The sequence below is a fragment of the Tauraco erythrolophus genome, chromosome 27, assembly GCF_009769465.1.
Source record: "Tauraco erythrolophus isolate bTauEry1 chromosome 27, bTauEry1.pri, whole genome shotgun sequence".
Classification (NCBI taxonomy): domain Eukaryota; kingdom Metazoa; phylum Chordata; class Aves; order Musophagiformes; family Musophagidae; genus Tauraco; species Tauraco erythrolophus.
In genome coordinates, this window is record NC_141491.1 from 2,252,042 (window position 1) to 2,271,186 (window position 19,145).

The 19,145-nt window shown below is 42.3% G+C and overlaps 1 protein-coding gene across 4 annotated transcripts in view; it reads right to left on the reverse strand.

Moving 5' to 3' along the window:
• The window catches only part of SRGAP2 (SLIT-ROBO Rho GTPase activating protein 2), a 106,283-nt gene that overhangs the window by 19,124 nt on the left and 68,014 nt on the right, over nucleotides 1-19,145 (reverse strand). For 2 of the 4 annotated variants that reach the window (XM_086627476.1, XM_086627475.1), the window contains exons 7-13: nucleotides 16,342-16,566; nucleotides 14,578-14,679; nucleotides 13,508-13,705; nucleotides 8,383-8,467; nucleotides 5,673-5,700; nucleotides 3,828-3,858; nucleotides 1,733-1,793 (exon numbers count right to left, since the gene is read on the reverse strand). In XM_086627476.1, the coding sequence (XP_086483602.1) occupies nucleotides 1,733-1,793; nucleotides 3,828-3,858; nucleotides 5,673-5,700; nucleotides 8,383-8,467; nucleotides 13,508-13,705; nucleotides 14,578-14,679; nucleotides 16,342-16,566 (730 nt within the window). The remainder of the gene's footprint in view (nucleotides 1-1,732; nucleotides 1,794-3,827; nucleotides 3,859-5,672; nucleotides 5,701-8,382; nucleotides 8,468-13,507; nucleotides 13,706-14,577; nucleotides 14,680-16,341; nucleotides 16,567-19,145) is intronic. The other 2 variants (XM_009991300.2, XM_009991299.2) reach the window with 2 other exon arrangements.

Consider the following 19,145-nt stretch of genomic DNA (forward strand, 5'->3'; position numbering starts at 1 on the left):
CACCACGGAGAAAAAACATTAACCCTTCTTCATAAACTGACAGAATAACTGGGTTATAACAGCCATGCCTGTTATCTTTTACCCTGAAGGACCCCAAAGGACTTGACAACCCAGAGAAAGCCATAAACTAATGGTGTATCAGCCAGAAGTAAAACATGGCTAACTACACACGGAAGCAGTTTATTTTGCAAGAGTGATACCACGAAGGCCCGGAGCAAACCAGCCGATTGAAACGGAAGCATTTAATTACCCCAGCACGACCTGCTTTGTAGGGTTTTAGGACAGTCTCTAAGACATTCCTGCTAAAAAGTAAGCACTAGCAACGCCATTAAGACCAATTACCAAGTAGGTGAGATGTTCCAATATACTCCCATCATAACAATTTTGTTGGGACATGTAACATGAACAAAGTATATGCTTCACGTCGGGAAATCAACTCCCATTCATTGCAGCCTTTTAGCTGCAAACTTTCTGAAACAGGGAATTGCTGCAACATCTTTGCTTTATTTATAATAATGGCCTGAAACTAATAAGCATTCTTGAATGCATCCCTGGCCTCTTCCTCTCAATTTCTGCGACTGCCCTTACCGCAACGCGCGGGCACCTCCACGGCACGTGGCTACCAACAGTGAAAAGAAATAATCCCGAGTGCAGAGAGGCAAGAATGAGAACGACACTCATCCCACACCTATGCAGCAAAACATTTAGAAATGTCAGCCAGGCTACCTCCAACAAAACCAGGCAGTCAGTTTTACCACTTCTTCTGCCTGAAGCGGACTGTTGGACAAAAGCACGTTCCTTCTAACTCCAAACTGTACCTGCACGCCACAATCTGATGTTCAGTGCAGAAATCAGTCGAGTCTGTCAGAAAATCTTTCTCTTAGAGATCTAAGCTAACGCAGGAAGATGATTTTAAAAAGTAAAATCTCCTGATGGCCCCAATTTGGTTGACATTGCAATGTGGTTTCAACTATTTTTCCAGCAAATGTCCAAGTATGGCCCTAATGAAGGATTATAGCACTTGCTTCTTCCAAGTGATGATGAGAATGGGACTCTAGATTGTAGTTTCTAAAATGCTAATTAAACAAGGAAAATGAAACGGGACCTACTATCCGGCTCTGTGTCTTGGTTAATGAAGATAAATTCAACTTCTTTCTACATATGTTAATTAACAGCTGTTTCACATGCTACTAACAAACGGTATCGATTAAAAATGAAAACACAATAAACAAATAAAATCTTTTACAACATTCAAGGCTGTGAAGTCAACCTTCGAAACAGGTATAAATCATTTCAATGCAGCAATAAGTAAGCAATTAATGCACTACTTGACCTCCTACATTCAAATACTTGAAGTATTCCTCCTCCTCTAGGAAAAGCATGATTATTGCTGGTGAAGGCCACATTTCAGGGCTCAAAGCAAGGTGAGTGGAGGTAAGGCATGAGTGGTATCCAAGGATGAGAATCTTATTTTACAAGAAACAAAGGGATACTGTTAGAAGAATAACATTTGCAAGGTCGGTTATTTGCAATAACCATTTGGAAAAGTGATCACACACACAATACCAACAATATAGCCCAAAAAGTCAGGGATAGTTTCTTTATATCGCAGTCTCTAGGGCTCCTCTGCCCAAGCACTGTGTCCTGACTGCTCTGAACATTTTTGTCAGGCTTCTACATCAGTGTTCATTTTCTAGGAGTATCACAGGATAACTTTTATCCTTAAACTCACCATGCCTGCTAATGAATCGTATGCAGCTCTCCACGACCAGGGGGATGGCTTGTGAGGAATCCTGGGCAAAGAGAAATTTAAACAAGAAGAGCAATCAGAATGTAGAGTGGTGGTAAAAGTGGAGGGGGCGGGGAGGAGGGAAGTAAAAAGAATGGAAAGCAAATAATTTATCCTCTCTCATCTGTGATATTCTGCTTCCATGCAGTTCCAGACGTTCTCAGTTTCTGAACTGATTACCAAACATCTCAAATATGAACAATTTCAGGATTGCAAACTCCTGCTATTTTGTCACAAACATTTCAAGTAGCACAGCAGTACCCTGCGGGCACAATCCATTAAATAAGGTGCACCATACAGGTACTGCTCATGGAAAAACACCGTCACCAGTCCAAGGCCCAAACACAGTAAAACCTTCTAGATTGCCAGTTTCCAGCTTAAACATTAATTGAGATTTTCAGTACGGAAACAAGCCTTTACACTTGCCCTGTCTCTGCTTCACAGGATCACAGATTACTTTCCAGGCAACCGAATTTCTGCAACGTCTGCAGTTATTCCTCCCGTTTTGGGGAACAGCAACTAAGCAAGAGAAGTGCTGCAGTTTGCTGAAGGTCAGATGCCAGTGATTAAAATTACCATGTGACTAAAACTTCCAAGTTTATGTACAGCCTCTTCTACAGTAGTTCTGGACAGCCACATCTCTAATTTATATCAAAATGCCCACTTGATAGGATGCTACAGCATCACATCTCAATCAGTTCAAAAGGATGACAGTCCTCTGCTCAAAAGTATATATATAAAAACCCAGTTCAACCCTTTTCCTAACTTATTTAGGTTGAATGGTTTTGTTTTATTGAAATGACCTGGAACTTGGTCATACAGTGACCATTAATAATATCTCTACTAATTAGCCACAGCAAGTTGGAACTAGTTTTCTGTATGGTGTACAGAACAACACCAACCAATTAAGAATACTTCAGAAGCCAGTCTGCTGCTCAACTGGCCCCTGAGGACATGCCTGATTAATAATCCAAACAGCATTATAACCCCCCAGACTTATTTTTGAGTTTGACAGGAGAAACTCACAGAGAAGCTCATATTCTGGGTGCCCAGCAGAGATTAAAACTCTCAGAGCAGTTATGTTTTAAACTGTCAGGTCACAATCAAAAAACCCATTAAAACCACTCGTAAGTGATTTCATGGAGGTTACTGCGAGCTTGGATTCAGTGTTTGAGAACAGATTAGTTTTTAATTTAAGTTTCCAAATCAGAGACTCAAGTCAGTTCTACTCGAGTCAGAATATGCTTCCGAGACACGTCAAAAGCTATTTGTTAAAATGGCAAATCAAGACACACACACACACATTTCACTTTAGTGTAGCAAGGGATCATTTTTAGAGCATAAAGGAACAACAATTAAGCTCAGAAAATGAGAAAGGTTTGACTCTGCACACCGAAACTCCAACTTGCTTTCTTACTTTATTCCAAGTATACAGAGATCCTAAAAACTACAAAACAGCACCCCAACACAAAGCGCATGAAATGAAATTCCAAGCCAAATTTTGTCTCTACAGTATCAGCATGAAATATTTTGGTTTTTCCCTATCTCAAAGAAACACATTTTAGGTGTTCAGCTTATCAGCTACTAAAAAGTAACAGATTATCCACCACAGCCAGGAAAACAGATCATCGCTGTTTTAAGTCTTTATTACAAGAAGGCACAACAAGCGAGCAGTTACTGGTTTAATAACATCACAGAGGGAAACCAATGAAAATAAAGGGAAAGGGGACAAAGAAACAACAGCATGAAACCCCTAAACCATGACTGTCCAGGCAGCTCGAGGCTGGTTGGCATTTTTAGTTCCAGGTCTGTCGGAACACAGAGTAAAATTATTTTGAAATTTTGTCAAGGCTGTGGATCCGTGTTTTATTGATCTCAGTTACTGAATGAGCAGATACCAGTTCCACTTAAAAAAGACTGAAAAGGTCCATGTAAGAAAGGGAAGGAAGGATAAAAACGCTTGCCCATTTTTGATTGATCCTTCTCTACACAGACTCACACCTACTCCTGTTTCATTACTTCAAGAAATGTTTATTACCTGCTTCCTTATGGTGGAGCTGCGCCTGCCGCTGATGAGAAGATGAGAACCACCCATTGGGGCAGGAGGGAAAAACAGAACAGAAAAGTCAAGATAATCCTCTACTATCATCGTTTTGTTGGTTCGGTATTCCAAACCACGCGCGTTTTGGAGGAGGGAAGGAGCCAGATACACAAGTCAATCATAACGACTTAGTCTCATTCAATTTACAGAACTTCATAAAGATTTAAGTGACTTTAAATCACTAAAAACTTGAAATAGACACAAGGGAGTCCACTGCTTTGACAAGAGATTACCCTTGACACTTTAATTCCAACCATATGGAAATCTGATATATAGGGCTTCTTGTTCGAGATGAAATTTGTTATAAATTACACATAGCTGCTCTCTGAAAGAGCCAATCTACAGAGGAGAGAAGCAGGTGGGAGCATGCTGCTTCCTACTGTGCTGTTAACAGCAGCTATTGTGGAGGCTTTATTATAGTTTCTGATAATATTTCAAATAAATAAATAAAACAAACCCCCTCAAACAGCAGCATGTGCTAGCCAGGCTAAGCCTTTTCAGTATAAACCATGATGGTCTCATTTATTTGTATTGGTAAACATTACTTATAGAAAAACGGGAAAAAAGCCTTCCTTCACAAGGATTTTTCCCTCAAAATTTATTATTGGGGTTTAAAATTCCTATAGTTTCTTGTAAAAATGAAGCATGAGAGATAATAGTAGAGAGGCTCTAATGTATCATTCAAGCCAATTCCCTGCTAGGGCAGATGGCTGCTGAATTATAAATAAGGTGATTAGAACTGTGATTTTTAAAAAGACTGTACAATGTGTTAATTTAGGGGAAATTCCTTTTATAAAAATCAAAAACACTGAATGAAAAAAAAAAAATGAAATCAGATTCCACGGGCTGTCACAGACAATAAGGTCTATTTTAAACTGCTAGCAGTAATGATTCTTTGATATTTAAAATTGTTTCATGATGAATAATATTTTATTATTACAGATGTCAGCCTCTAATTAGAACCTGTCAGCTTTGCTTTGCTGTAAGGAATGTGAAAAGTAGTAATGACTCCAGATCAGCAGTAATCACCTTCCCTTTGTTAACAAGGCAGGATGATGCACAGCCCCTACTCCAGCTCCTCGTGCCCAGCGGAGCCCCCTGAATCCATCAATTTGGAGATGGAGATTCATCATGTTTTATAAAAACCCCCATCAGGAGAAGCTTAGTTATGGTTCTGTGATTGGTCCTAATTATAAACGAAAAGTTTACTCTCCGTGACCTCTATACTGCTGCAACCCAGTTCCACGGCACAGCAGAGAGCGACAACGGGATAAACACTTTTCCCATGTAAGTTACTCAGCCCCGTACACCAACCACGTGGAAAAACCCTGCGGAGTCACGGGGCCAACCTCCTTCCAGAAATACAAGGGTGTTTATAAAAATCTTACTTCAAAGAATAACTTCTCTGGACCACAGTGCCAAATTAAACAGTTTCTCACACCTCCCATCGCCCTTCCTGATCTGGATTAAATGCACCAGGGCAAGAAAAAGTGCAAGACCTTCATGTATCATTATTTTTTTCCTCCTCCTTGGTTATTTTCCACCTAGTGCCGACCAGAGGTTACTAAACATAAGTATAAGCTGCACCACTACCTTGCACTGGTGTGGGTAATAGCAATGGTAGTTAAAGCCCTATTAACTAGCAGGAATTTGCTTATAGATTAACTAAATGAGTATCTTTTTCTAACAGATACATATCCTGGGCTGGTAACTGATCTAGAACGGCAGTGACCAATTTGCATCCGATTTTGCTTAAAAAATGATCCCCTGAGCCACACCTACCTGGCAAGGGAGCAGTCAGTCCGTTGACCTGTTAAGAAGAGAAAGAAATACAGCATTAGGAGAGAGGAATGGGAAAACACTTTCGACAGCTTTGTAAAGCCAGTTTTGGAAAGAGATGAAGGAGAAAAAAAATCATCGGAGCTGGACAGGGGCTGCCTCCCCCAGGAGCGCTGCTGGGGCCACCGAAGCCCATCCCAGCCGACGAGGAAACTCAGCAAACAGCTCAGGCTGCCCAAGGACTCTTTCTTTGGAAAGTATTGTTTTTGAAAATTAGTTCCCTGTGCATTCTAATTGTTGACTGCTGCTGCCAAAAAACTGGGCTCGTCAACCTCTCCCTCCCTTTTCCCAGAGGAATTGGTGGGGTGAGAGATTATACTTTATAAAGCCACTTAAGTACGACTGAAAACATTCACGGATTTGTTAGCCCACAGCCTGAACGTGCTGGCATTAAGCTATTTTGGGAGACAGACGTTTAATGATATTTTCCACAAACATATTTATAAGAGCATTCCATTGACTTGCACCGAGTTTGCAAGGAAGCAGCCAAGCCAACGACTGCCGCTAATGCGGGCATCGTTTTAAAAGAGCTCCAGAGGAGCAAGAGAGACAGAAAACTAGCACGTGCCTTTGGGAATTGCACAGGCCAGATCTTTTGCTGGTATAGATCATCATCAGTGAAACCATACTGATTCACAACAGCTGAAAATCCACCTTCCCTACAGTTGTCTTCCTGCTCCTGGGGAGACGGAAGAATGAACGCGGGAAACGTCTAATTGCTGATGGCTGACAATTAGTTGAACACATCTCGATAGCCACTTTCCTCTCCCCACGTAAAGCCAAAACAGTGCATAATTTACATGAAAATGTTATTCTGAAGCAGAATTTCCAGCCATCTGCCCCATTTCCATCATAGAATATTCATATATATAAATTACATGGCTGTGGCAACATCAAGGGGCTCCTACATTAAGGTGACAAATGTGTACAGTAGGCAGGGACATAATTACTTGTAGACAGAAGACTTGCTGCTATTTTTATTACTGGAACTTGTCATCTTTAGATTAAGGTAATTTGCAAGAGAACTAATAAATGTCACCTGAGGATGGGGCAAAAAAGAATAAAAATTGTAACAAAACCATGAATTTTCCAGGGACTGAAGACACGCGGCTGTATGTGCATTTTTCAGTAAAGCTTCTAACTGTGCTCCGGGGACTTGTGAAAGGAATTTTATTTGCTCATTTCCCAATTAAGTGACATTTTATGGATAAGCTAGGCAGGGTCCCCGGTTTGTACCATTAACCTACTAACGTGGGTTTGGAGACAAAACGTACCTCCCTTTCTCAGCTCCTTTGGATCTCACAGATGACACAAGTGATTTTTTTTCAGAAGCTGCTGGAGCTCACCCTGACACAGACTGGGTCCCTTCACAGAGTGACTAAGAAAGCTCTGGTTTGCAAAGCAACCACAAGAAAACAGAAGCAGCTTTTAAATCTACATAGCAATACAGAAATCGCATTTAATTTCCTCTTCTTTTCCCCCCACCACAGCTTGAGATGGGTTCAAGGGGCAGGCAGGTTAAGAGGAACTCGGTCTCGGTATGCAGAGGTCAGCTATGATCCAGGAATGGGATTAGTCACAGGGGCAGCACGGGTGTCATTTGGACATATTTAGAGGCAGAAGAAAAATACCCTAAGGACAAAGATCTTTGGCTTCTATAGGACAGCAGCGACTTCAAACAATAAAGCTCAAAACGATGGCAACTCCTTTCCTTACCTCCGAATGGTTTGGGTCTGATCAACGTGAAACTCTTAATTACTGCAGCAACAAGTATTTCATTTTTACAGTGCGTTTTTAAACGGAAAGCGAAGCACTTCAAAGACCACATGCTGTTTGAGTTTTCGTTCAGAAGATTTGCACACCGTAAACCGTGGGGAGTCCAGTTAAGTTCCATATCAAAACACGAGCCCTGCTCCAGCACATAAACCCAGGAACGAGTTGAGCCGTTTTTTGACCTGACATTTAGACTGTTAAAAGCTTCTCCTCTACAAATACGAGGCAGACGGGTTTCTATGGAAACTTGGATGCATAGTTTAAGCGTGTTTGGCCATACCATGAAGGAAAAGAAATCTTCCTTTGTTCTGACATTAATAGCAAATGCATATTCAGTTCTGGCTGCCGCCCCTTGCCTAATGCCCTCTAGATAGGCAACATATTTTACAGGCTCAGAAATTTGTTTTTCTCCTAATAAAAGCCCACGCTAACATACATTAGTTTGGTCTGGATTGAACCTACAGCGGTGAGCAGCAGCTAAACTACCACGTAAATGAAACTTCTGACCAGCCTAACAAGGCAATACTTCTCAACTGATCAGTAAATTGTAAATCACGAGTTTTACCCCAATAAAGGTTAAGTGAGCAGCACAATGTGCATGTATGGGGAGAGGACAGGATGAACGAACGGGCATACGCTTCATTTTAACAAATAAGCGATGCTCATTAGTGATTCATTAAGCGTTTTCTGCTCCCCATTAATCAAGCAGCCATGTAGGTCATTTGGCTTCTCCATCACGCAGATCAGAAAAATAAATTCATAAAACATGAGTATGTCCACTTTGCACCAGTAATCCAAGACGGTCACACTCAGCCAGCTGACTAATTCAATAAGTGTGACAGCCTGGCTACCAGCAGTGACGAGCGGGTCCCAGACTCACTTTCTCCCAGGGTCTTCTGAAGAAGGTCGTGTTTGGCTTGGAGCTTTGTTATCAGGTTCCTGCCTTCCAGATACTCCTTCATTTTCTGTGAAGGTGGGAAAAAAAACAAGATCATGAGTGGACAATTAATTTCTTTGATTGCATCTTTAAGTTACTGGATTCTGAACATGATGCCGAAGCACAGAATTACACGGAAATGTACGGTGCAAAGGATGTACCGAGTCCTCCTGGTATCTAAGCACACCTGAAGCTCGGTCCGTACGTATCTGCAGTGCAGTTTCTATTGTTTCACTGCGGAATCAGATGAATGTTTGGCATCTTTGAGGACATCTGAGAAGCTGTCATGCATCTCCCACCCAGACAGGGCGAAATGGAAAGGCGCTCCCCTCGCGCGTCACAGGCAGCTGAATGAGCAATCTGTTCTAACGAACTCAAAGGCTGCTACTGTGCTTATTCTCTCACTTAACCTCTCTCACCCCACTTTACTTGTCAAATAGTGTGTCTCTGCCTCCACGGTGGATGATACACAAGGTTGCAAGGAGGGCACGGGACAAAACAAATAAGATATGATTTAAGTTCAGATTTGTTCTCTCGGTGAAATATTATACAATCACGCAGTCGTTTTTTCCCACTTCTGATTTTTCACAGCTCTGCTGTTTTTTTACAGCTCTTTCATCTCTTATTTTGCAGTTCAGAACAGCATTATTTATCTTCGCCGTGCTGCAGTGCATAAAATACTGTGCTATATGGTAGCCATCCACATTAGAATTTGGACGTGTTTACACTCAAAAATACATAAATAGCACATAACTCTTCAAATACCACAGGCCATTCTTTAGAAACATGAGATATTTTAAAAATTCAGCTAGCAAAATGAACACAAAAAGATTCTCATTTAATAATGAAATGTTCTAATTCTTGTCTTTGCTTTTTCCCAATTCTACCCAGCATCTTCCAGTTCTGCTCTAGTATTGCCAAATTAGACTGCAAATCCTTAGGGTAAAAAAGGGTATTTTAGCTAAGAGAGTGCCTGGACCCAGAGCAATATATCCATATACTGCAACACTACTGAGGGTGGGAGGAAACCTTCCAGGAGCTGAGGAAGGTCCCCTTCTGGGCTCCCCAGCAGTTGTGTCTACTGACACGACAGAAATGGTTGAGCTGGGGTTTTAATTAACTGCCCAAAGTCTGTGTTTTATGTCCTTTTGGTTGACAACATTGGAAGAAAAATTGCATAAGAATTAAGACCCTTTGGAGACTCTCAGCACTTCCTGCTTCCTATACTAATACTTCAACTTTTTTTGTTGTTGTTTTAGAAGAAAACAGAAAGCATGATCACCATGGCAAGAAAAAAAAATCAAAACATATTTTTTTGAATTTCTCTCTAGAATCTGTTCACCAAGTCCCAACTATGTATTTTGCTAAATCAGTGAAATTTTTGCATCAAATTTTGACAGAAGCAAACACAAAGAGTGTAAGCTGCAAAAATAACCAGAGAACTTGAAGTGGGGATTTGAGGATAAATCTGGTTCTGGGAGGTGCCAAGCTCCCCGTCTCAAAGTCACGATCAGGCAAAGAGACAGGAGGGGCAGAAGGCTCAGCTCCAAATAGCTCTAACAGAAGCTTAAAGATCAGCAAATCAACTTGATTTGGAAGAGAGTGAAGCTTCCCTTTGAAGTAGGTATAAAGCTGAGCCTACCGCTGGCTGCGGTTCAGTGCAGGGCAGGTGGATTCCCTGGCAGGGCATGGGCACGGGCACGGGCACGCTGCGGGCACTCGCAGATGCTCTGGCCAACCCAGCTTTGGGGCGTATGAGGTGGTCACGTTAAGGGCATCGCCTGCCTGAGGATGGGTACCAGGGATTGTTTTAGAGGAGAAAACGGGTCCTATGCAGAGCAGTATTCCGTGCGTTCTTTCTATTTCCTCGTGCCTAACATTCTGTACCCTGCATGTTATAAGTACACTTATGAATAAAAATAAGTAATTTCAAAATAAGGCTTCAGGCTTTTTTCAATGAATTACAAAGATCCATTAGCATTTGACTTCTGGCTTAATAAAAACAGTCAAAAAAAAAAAAATCATCAAACTACAGGAGAACTCGTAAGGATTTAATTTCTGGCAGAGCACAGCTGGAGTCAGCCGAAGTTCAATCAGACACAAAGCAGCAGAGATGTCCTCAAGTCACGTTATTTCCGCATTGTAGGAATTAAGACGTGAAGATCTGTTGCTTGCCAGAGACAGCGAGCGTGCTGCACCTACTGTCTCCTCAAAACCACGCAACTCCGACGCCCTCTCTAACCCCCAAACTCCTGACAGTATTTTTCGAGCAAGAAGCCAGTAGTCCTGCCCGGTGGCAAATGGAATGAAGCAAAATGCAAACCAGCCCATATCCTCCCGCCTTGTGGGAAAGGAGATGTTATGCTTTTGAGACTATAAAGAACAGTTTCTGCCACTGTCCCACGTCCTTAACTGTCTCCAATCTGGCAAGCTCAGCAGTTTTCCTCCCTCCTTCTGCCCCCCCAAGAACGACTTCAAAGAAGGCACTGGATGGAAGGAGGGGGTGAACCAGATCCCTGCTCCCCTGCGCCGCCGTTGGCGACTCAGCACGGGAACAGCGGCACGCTGGCACAACCAGCACGGCATTTCTGCAGGGCTGATCAGCACGGGAACTTTATACAATACTTATCCATATCTTAAGGGGTTGGTAATAACAAATTTTCATTCATTTTTAAAACAATTCACAGAATGAGCATTGTACTGCGTTTTAATCTTTCTAGGAGGAAAAAAAAACAACCACATTTTGACTAAGAACTAAAGTGATCCCCTGTTTTAGAGGTAAAAAGAATGAAATCATTCATTCCCCCTTTTGCTTCTCAGGTAGGGCGGAGTGCCAGCTGTATTCCAACCAGCAGCACGATCTCAGCTCTGACGGGCATCCTCACACTAGCTCCGACCTTGCTGGCTCGGGAAGCAGGACCATAGCCATGGCAGGGGTGGTATCCGCCTGCCAGGCACCCAGGGCACATCCCCAGATTTCACCTCCCTGAAGTCACTGCTGCTTCCTTGCTTTAGCTACCTGCATTAGCTCAGTGCTCAGTCCATCATCCCTCCTATGCTTTTCACCGACATGGAGAAGTTTAAGCTTCTATTCTGCAGGCTGAGAGAGTTGGGGCTGTTCAGCCTGGAGAAGAGAAGGCTCCAGGGTGATCTTATAGCAGCCTTCCAGTACCTAAAGGGGGCCTACAGGAAAGCTGGAGAGGGGCTTTTTACAAGGGCATGTAGTGACAGGACAAGGGGCAATGGCTTTAAACTGAAAGAGGGGAGATTTAGATTAGATACAAGGAAGAAATTTTTCACTCTGAGGGTGGTGAGGCACTGGAACAGGTTGCCCAGAGAAGCTGTGGCTGCCCCATCCCTGGAAGTGTTCAAGGCCAGGTTAGATGAGGCTTTGAGCAACCTGATGTAGTGGAAGGTGTCCCTGCCCATGGCAGGGGAGTTGGAACTGGATGATCTTTGAGATCCCTTCCAACCCAAACCATTCTGTGATTCTATGATTCTGAATGCAAATCTTCCTTCAAAGCCCTAACAACAGAGCCACCTCGGCACCAGAGCGCAGAGATTTGCCTCTGGTGGAAATACAGCTTCCATCAGAGCAGCGATACTACAGTCAGCACTCCTTCAACTAAATCAATTCAATTAAATACAGTGGCATCACTGTATTCACCCAAGAGCTCTGCCTCGCCAGCAACGCAGGACGTGGAATTTCCCACTTCAGTTCCATGGCAATGTAGAATATTCTTTCAAATTAGTATTTTTCTTTCAGTTCGTATCCCTCAGCGTTTAGCGCTTCGTAAGGTACGTGGGGATTTAAATCCACTTTGGGTTTCCCCCTACACAAAGAACACCTCGCCCATGCTGCTGCACAGCTCTGCCCTCCGCCTCCGTGACACTCATCTGAGCATCTCCTCATACACTGGAAAAACTGCTCCCTACAGATTCAAAGCTTGAAATCCTTCTAAAGGGTATTTGTAAGTCTGGTCAATAGTAGATCAATGGAGCATGTGACCAGGCTGGTTGCAGAGGGCCTCCGTGTAACGGTCCGTCCCGTTGACAGCCATTCCAGCCGCGCAGGACGGGACGGATCGCACCTCCGCTCACCGAGACGGCTCCGCGGCCCTGCTGGGACCTCGCTGCTCTGCAGCACGATACGAACGTGATGAAATGGATAAATATTACATCCAAATAAAGTCCTGGGTTTGAACTTAAAATAGTCCCCCTCTAGAGAGGGAACGCTTGGAGTTCAATTAAAAAATCATTTTTCTAGTTTCATAACCCTGGGCAGGGTGGTCGATCCCTTCTTAATTGAATCAGTTTCTCCACCCACTTTTCTCAATAGCCAGTTTCACCTTCTACAAAGGCTTTTTAATTTTTCTAAGTCAAGGCTTGACAGAAACCATCCTGTTGGCTACTGTAATTTCCACAGAAACTTCAGACTTTTAATCAGCAACACCGTTCTCAGAAGAGGAATGTAAGAGGAATGTAAGGGGCAGTAAGGATAGCAAAAGATGCCCAAAGGAATGACAAAGTAACCAGGATAAGAGGTAAGATTTTCATCTGCTATTTTGAAATATTTTTAAAACGGAAGCAAATTCAACAGTTCTAAATCTAATTTAGGAAAAAACATATAGGCTGGTATGAAATTCAATATAAAAAGCTCTTAGCATCTTGTAAAAATGCATTGACACAATTAAAAGCTTATGTGAGCTGAAATTGTAAGATGATAATAACAAGAAATGAAGGAGCTCTACATTCTTTTAGTTCGCATTATTTTTGAAAATTGATATTTACAAGCTATTAAGTTCTTTCTTCTACAATTCCTTTTTAGATGCAGGAGAAATCAAATTTTACACAATTTATCCACAGACTAAGTTTGCATCAACAAAGGTATCCTGATATATTTATAAAGAATTCAAAGCACCTTTTTCTAAAACCTGATATGCGCACTCCACTTGGCCAAAATCAATTACAGAAGTGTTTTTGTAAGATGATAGCCTCAGTTTGCACTCTCTTGTGAGCATAATTCTGAATACACTATATGTGCTTATACTGAAAATTAACTCCTTACTGTGAAATAGAACTGCTCTGTCTCCTGCTGGTTGGCCCGTCTCTTGGCAATGCTCGGTTTGCTCATGAACGTTTCCGAGACAGTGGATTTAACAGACTCCATAGAGTTGCTGTACTGAAAGCAGTCAGAGACATCAAAGTCCTCTATCGTGACTATATCCTGGATTGTCTGGAGTGTAGCTTCCATAGTCTTCTTAACCTGTCCAACAAGAATGAGAGTACTTAAAAAACAAAGATCGTATGTTGCAAGTGAAAAACAGAGGTAGTAAGTACCCTGGAGCATTTTACTAATAAACAGATATGACTGGTTTCACATCCTGTGTCTCATAACTAAGGTGCAAGTTTTGCTCATTAATAGCACAGTCCACGTAAACAAAGGGCTGGCAGCACACAGAACCTGCCAGGAGCAGGAAAACACCTGTAATCTTGCAAGCTGGGATGAGGAAGATATGTAAGGAAATCCAACCTCAAAGCAAAGAGTGCTGGAACAAAGACCTTACAACCGTATTCTGTAACTACATCTACTGGGCACCGAACGTTAGATATTAACAACAGGACTGTGCAACACTGTAGGCCAGAATCAACTTCCTAGACATAAAGGAGTTGCAAAATTTGCCCATGGAGGATTAAAAATGCTTGAACTTAGAGGTGCAGATTAAGTATTTTGACTTGTTCTCAAACAAATGCCATTGATCTAGTCTTCTCATCTTAGATGACCAATTAAACAAAAATTAGCTCTTACCTTAAGTTATGAAAATTCACTGTCTTATGACATGTCAAAACATTAAATTCCCCATTTTCTATTAGCTATTCAAATACAAACTTTGCAATGTAGCCAGCTCTATCAACTTTAGGATGGGAAGAGAGATACACGTGGGTATTTTAAAGGATCCTTTCCGTGCACCCAGTGTTCATGGGAAATCACACACTACTATGCTGCTGGCCTCAGTTGCCTTATTCGTGAGTTCTACCACAAGTATTCAAAAAAGAGGATCACAGAAACGAGATTCTTCCTTAATTAGTCCCCACTCCCCACTGGAAAGGCTTGCTGATTTTGGTTGCTTAGCTCACCTCTTCATTTTCAATCTTAAGCGTAGATAACCTAGACTGCAGTTGCTGGCACCTCTGCACTAGCTCACTCTGGACTGGTTGTTGGGCACACAGCTGCGACTCCTGGAAGAGAAAAAGCACTGTTTTCAGAGGGCTAGGAGAAAAACGCCACATAATCAAGAGCATTGCAAATATTTCATTATATTATGATAAACAAACATCCTTCAAATTTTAAATCGTAGCAGCCCTGGATTTCAAGCAGTGAAAAAGGCGTGTGTTCTACCAAATTGCAGTTTACTTCCCAACTATGCTGAGAAGTGAGCAAGAGAGAGTACATGAACAAAGAAGAACAGAAAAAGTTAGCTACTTTGAGTAACGTAAGCTTGTCATGAGTTTTGAAAGTCTGAAGCTCCTCCATCACAGGTATTAGGCTAAATCACACCCTAAAACCTGAGGGAGAAGCGAGTGTGCTTGTTAGCACATCAAGAAGAGTTTCGTTCTATATATTACCCAGGCATCCTGGGACAGGGGGATGAGCGGCTGAGCTTGCTCAGCTGAACCACCTGCATGCTACAGCAACACTTACGATTCACTAATTAATGAATACAGTGAAGTTGAAATAGAAAAGAACAGGTTAGGTGCCTGATGAATGTGCCAGAACACTGGGCTTCCCTGGACTGGTGAGAAATAGTCTGATTTCACAGCATGAGGCAGCTTTTCCTTTTAGTTTGATATTTGGTGCCTTTTTTTTTTTAAAGGAAAACATTGACCTCATTGCAGAAGGCTATTGTTTAAAGACAGAAATTGGAGTTTTAACACTCACATGCACATATACCATCATACATTCAACTGGTATATGCAGCATCATTGCAGCAAGACCATCACCCTGCAGTTATAAATACTCATTCAGCCTTGAGAAGAACCAAGATAAATGATTCAGCAAATGTGAGCCGTTAACGAAATGACAGCCTGCAGGTAATTCTTTTTCTTCCCACGATCTTACAGGACACTACCAAAGCACAGAAAAATCAAGAAAGGTCATTTGCAGTATGAGGGTCTCATTTAAGAAGGAAGAGACAAGGAGAGGCCTTCAGCAGCGGCTGTAAGAGGAGGCTGGCTGCAAGAGACTGTCCTTGCAGTTTTCCCCTCAGTGTTCAGGAAGATAATCTAGAGATCCAACCAATCGACCTAAACTATTACATTGTACATGTGTTCCCATTTAGATTTGTGAACCGGTTTCAGCTTGTGTGACTTTAAACAGTTCCCAGATGAGTAACCACATCTTGATAAGCCTATAAAGAGAGAGATTTTCGGTGCCAAAAACGAGTCCTCTGACTGCCTCGTCTCACAACGAAGATACGTAAAGCCCCACTATAAACCATCCGTGCTCTAAGGTTACACACTCAAACGCCTCCAAAACCAGCATCTGAGGCTCTTATCTTGTTGCCCCATCGAATCTCTAACTGCAGAGTCTGTCTCGGTGCAGAGGTTACCTGTGGCTTGAATGAGAGCTTCAAACAGTGTTTCCTGTCTACATTTAGTATTACACCTAACTAAGCACTTTCATCTTCAGCAGCTCTGACAGGCAAAAAGTGAGAGTCAAGTTGCATTCAGACATCCGCGCCATGAGCCTCTGCTTAATCTTCAAACCAGCTCCCTTCTCCCTCCCAAAAATAGAGCCCAACAGGTGGCCTTTTAGTGGGTCTATCTATCAAAGACGGGGAAGTAAACAGGCGAAGCTGCAAGTGTTTACAGAGCTGGAGCCAGAGGAGGAACATAACTGACCATATCACCCATATGTGGCTGAAACTCGAACTTCATGGGTGGACAGAAGACATTGTTGTACATCTCCATCAGGCGCTGCTTATCACTGTTGGCATCCAGGTTCTCAACGGCGTTTTCAATGGCATCCAGACCCTCATGCTTTGACTGCTCCAGGTTTAGCTCAGCAGACAAGAATGTCCTCAGGGCTCTGTTGAGGCTAGCGTGGTACCCCAGGTCACAACACTGCTGGAAAAAGACACACAATTCCATATGAATAAGCGAAGAAATTGTGTAATGGAAATTAAAATGTTTCTGAAGCCAGAAGTTATATAAATGGATAACAAGTCATGGATATTTTATCATCTTCTGGGTACCAGAGTGGTCTCACATCTCTCATTGATCACAGAGACATCTTGACTAGGAGTCCTCAGAGTTGGCCCTAAACAGAATCCTCAACCTCTAATCCCATATGTATTTCAACAACATGTTATAATTAGTCTCCAAGACAAGTACAGCTTAAACTATAACACCACTTTGTGGAGTTCTCCTGAGTACTAGACAGTTCATTCCATGCTGTTAAAAAAACGAAAAAGTAACCTAGAAGTGGTTATGTTCAGTGTATTTCTTTCGTTTCTAACCTTACTTTCAGAGGTGCTGATTCCCATTAAAAACACTCCAAAATCCTTAAATAAAATTATTTAAGAAGGAAGAGGAAAACAATGAGCTAAAGTACTACCTAGAGAAATAAGACACAGGATTTGGATCATCTGCAAAGGTCAATCTGCATTTAAATAATTCCACCCAAGATACAGAAAACTGTTTACTTCAGTGTACTTCAGGAAGCAAGAACATGAGCTGTGCATCACAGACATAAAGAACAGAGTCATCCAAAAAGCAAGCAGCGATCGGTTGGGATGACTTCATTGCTGGGGTGAAACAGGAGAGCAAAAACTTTCAAGCAGAAAATGGTCATGGTGAAGAATTTCCTGGCTCTTACTGACACCAGGATGATGTCACTGGAAGACAATCAAGCGGCTTCATCTCCACCACGGCTGCACAGCCAAGTCTTAATGTTTCAGAAGGGAGAAAGACGCTTTTCATTAGCTGATCAGAAACAGCCTGAACTTTTCAGACATCTAATAAAGTGAGTGAGAAAGGAGCTCACCTTCTCGGAATTATGAGCGAGATTACATACGCTAGGAGAATATCCAAAAAGAAAGAGACCATCTGCTTGATTGCTGTGCTGCTCTGTAAGCAAAATTCACATGAAATCTCCTCACTCATCATTTGGGTCTCATCACTGTCATTGTGTGCAAACGCAAAAAAAAAAAAGGGGGGGGGGATGGGTGGAAAGAAGGGGTGGAGGGAGATAAAAGAGAGAGCAACTACTGGACCATTCCCTGCTTTCACAGAATTTCTGTCGCCAAGTGCTGCTAGATGCCTGGCTCCTGTGCCAACAAGCTGTTGCAGGTGTGGAGTCTTGTAAAAAGAGCTGCAGTTGCTGGGTAGGCTGGAGGCAGAAAATTAAAGGACAGTACATTCAATCAGAAAGAACAAAAAATAGCCAAAAAAACCCAAACCAACAAACAAAAGGCGCCTGATTGAGAATTTGCACGTGTGGAGGCAGCCTTGGATCAACAGCCACTCTTCTGCATGCACATTACAGTGCCATCCTCTGCAGTGGTTTGGGAAAGCCAGTCCAAGTTGGGCCAATGGTCCAGCCAGGATGAGGATCAGATTTAACAGGAGCAGTTGCTCCTTTTCCCCTCCTACTGTGGGCCAGACGGCTGCACAGCCAGGCAGGGCAACCAGCCTGTCCTCCCAGTGCTCGCCCTCCTCCAGCACACCCCAGTGCCCAGAGGGCAAACCGATCTGCTGCACGCAGGGAGTTCGCTGGTGAGACCGGAAAGTCAAATGGGACTTCACACACCCCGCCTCACCGAGCAGCAGGACTCCATTAGTAGGTTTTTGGCTTTATGTTACTGAAGCCAGTGACAGAAAACATTTCTCAGCCCATTCCTCCACTTCACCATTTTAAAAAGTCCAGCGTACCGTAGTTACAAATGTACCTGTCTTGCCGTCCCTTTTCTGGGTTATATAAATGTTTGATGGAATCGTTCTCCAAGGAAATCAATTTTTTATAAGAATCTAATGATAACTCATTCAAATTCACTTCCCAAGATGACAGCTGATTAACCCTTTGCCAGTTGGCAGTTTTCAAACAGGCCCAAAATACAAGATTTAAGGAGAAAGAGCCTTCTGTTTTAAAATCCAATGTACATTGGGAAGGGAAAGCATGAGATCCTAGAGTGAACAGCAATAGCACACCTACTCCTAGCAGAGTAAAGCAAGCTTTAGGACTCACACATACATGCGTTTTTATCTTTTTTTAAACTCTGTCCTAGTGACCCTTTCCTAAATATGAGTTAATACAAACTTCCCCATTACTGTAGTATTTCATTAGCATCAAAGAGCTGTCTCAGTCCCCAAAGTCAGGAAATTCAAAACTACTGGGCTATGTCAGGAGCAATTTATTGCTCTTAACTCACGATGAAGAATTAACTCACTGTTATCCTTCCATGCACATTGGAGGGGGAACACAATGTGCTGTGTAAACATGACAAGTTTAATGTTATTTGGCCTAACACAGTCTACTTGTAAGTAACTTTGAAGATTGCTTTTATATTATGTTTCAAAATTCAATATCATCAAATGATTAGATCAAGGAAAAGAATTAAGACCTGGCTTTAAAAACCCCACATTTTTATTTAAGTCAGATGCTTCAGATAACCATCACTGGTTATAATTGTTAACTTTCGATCTTT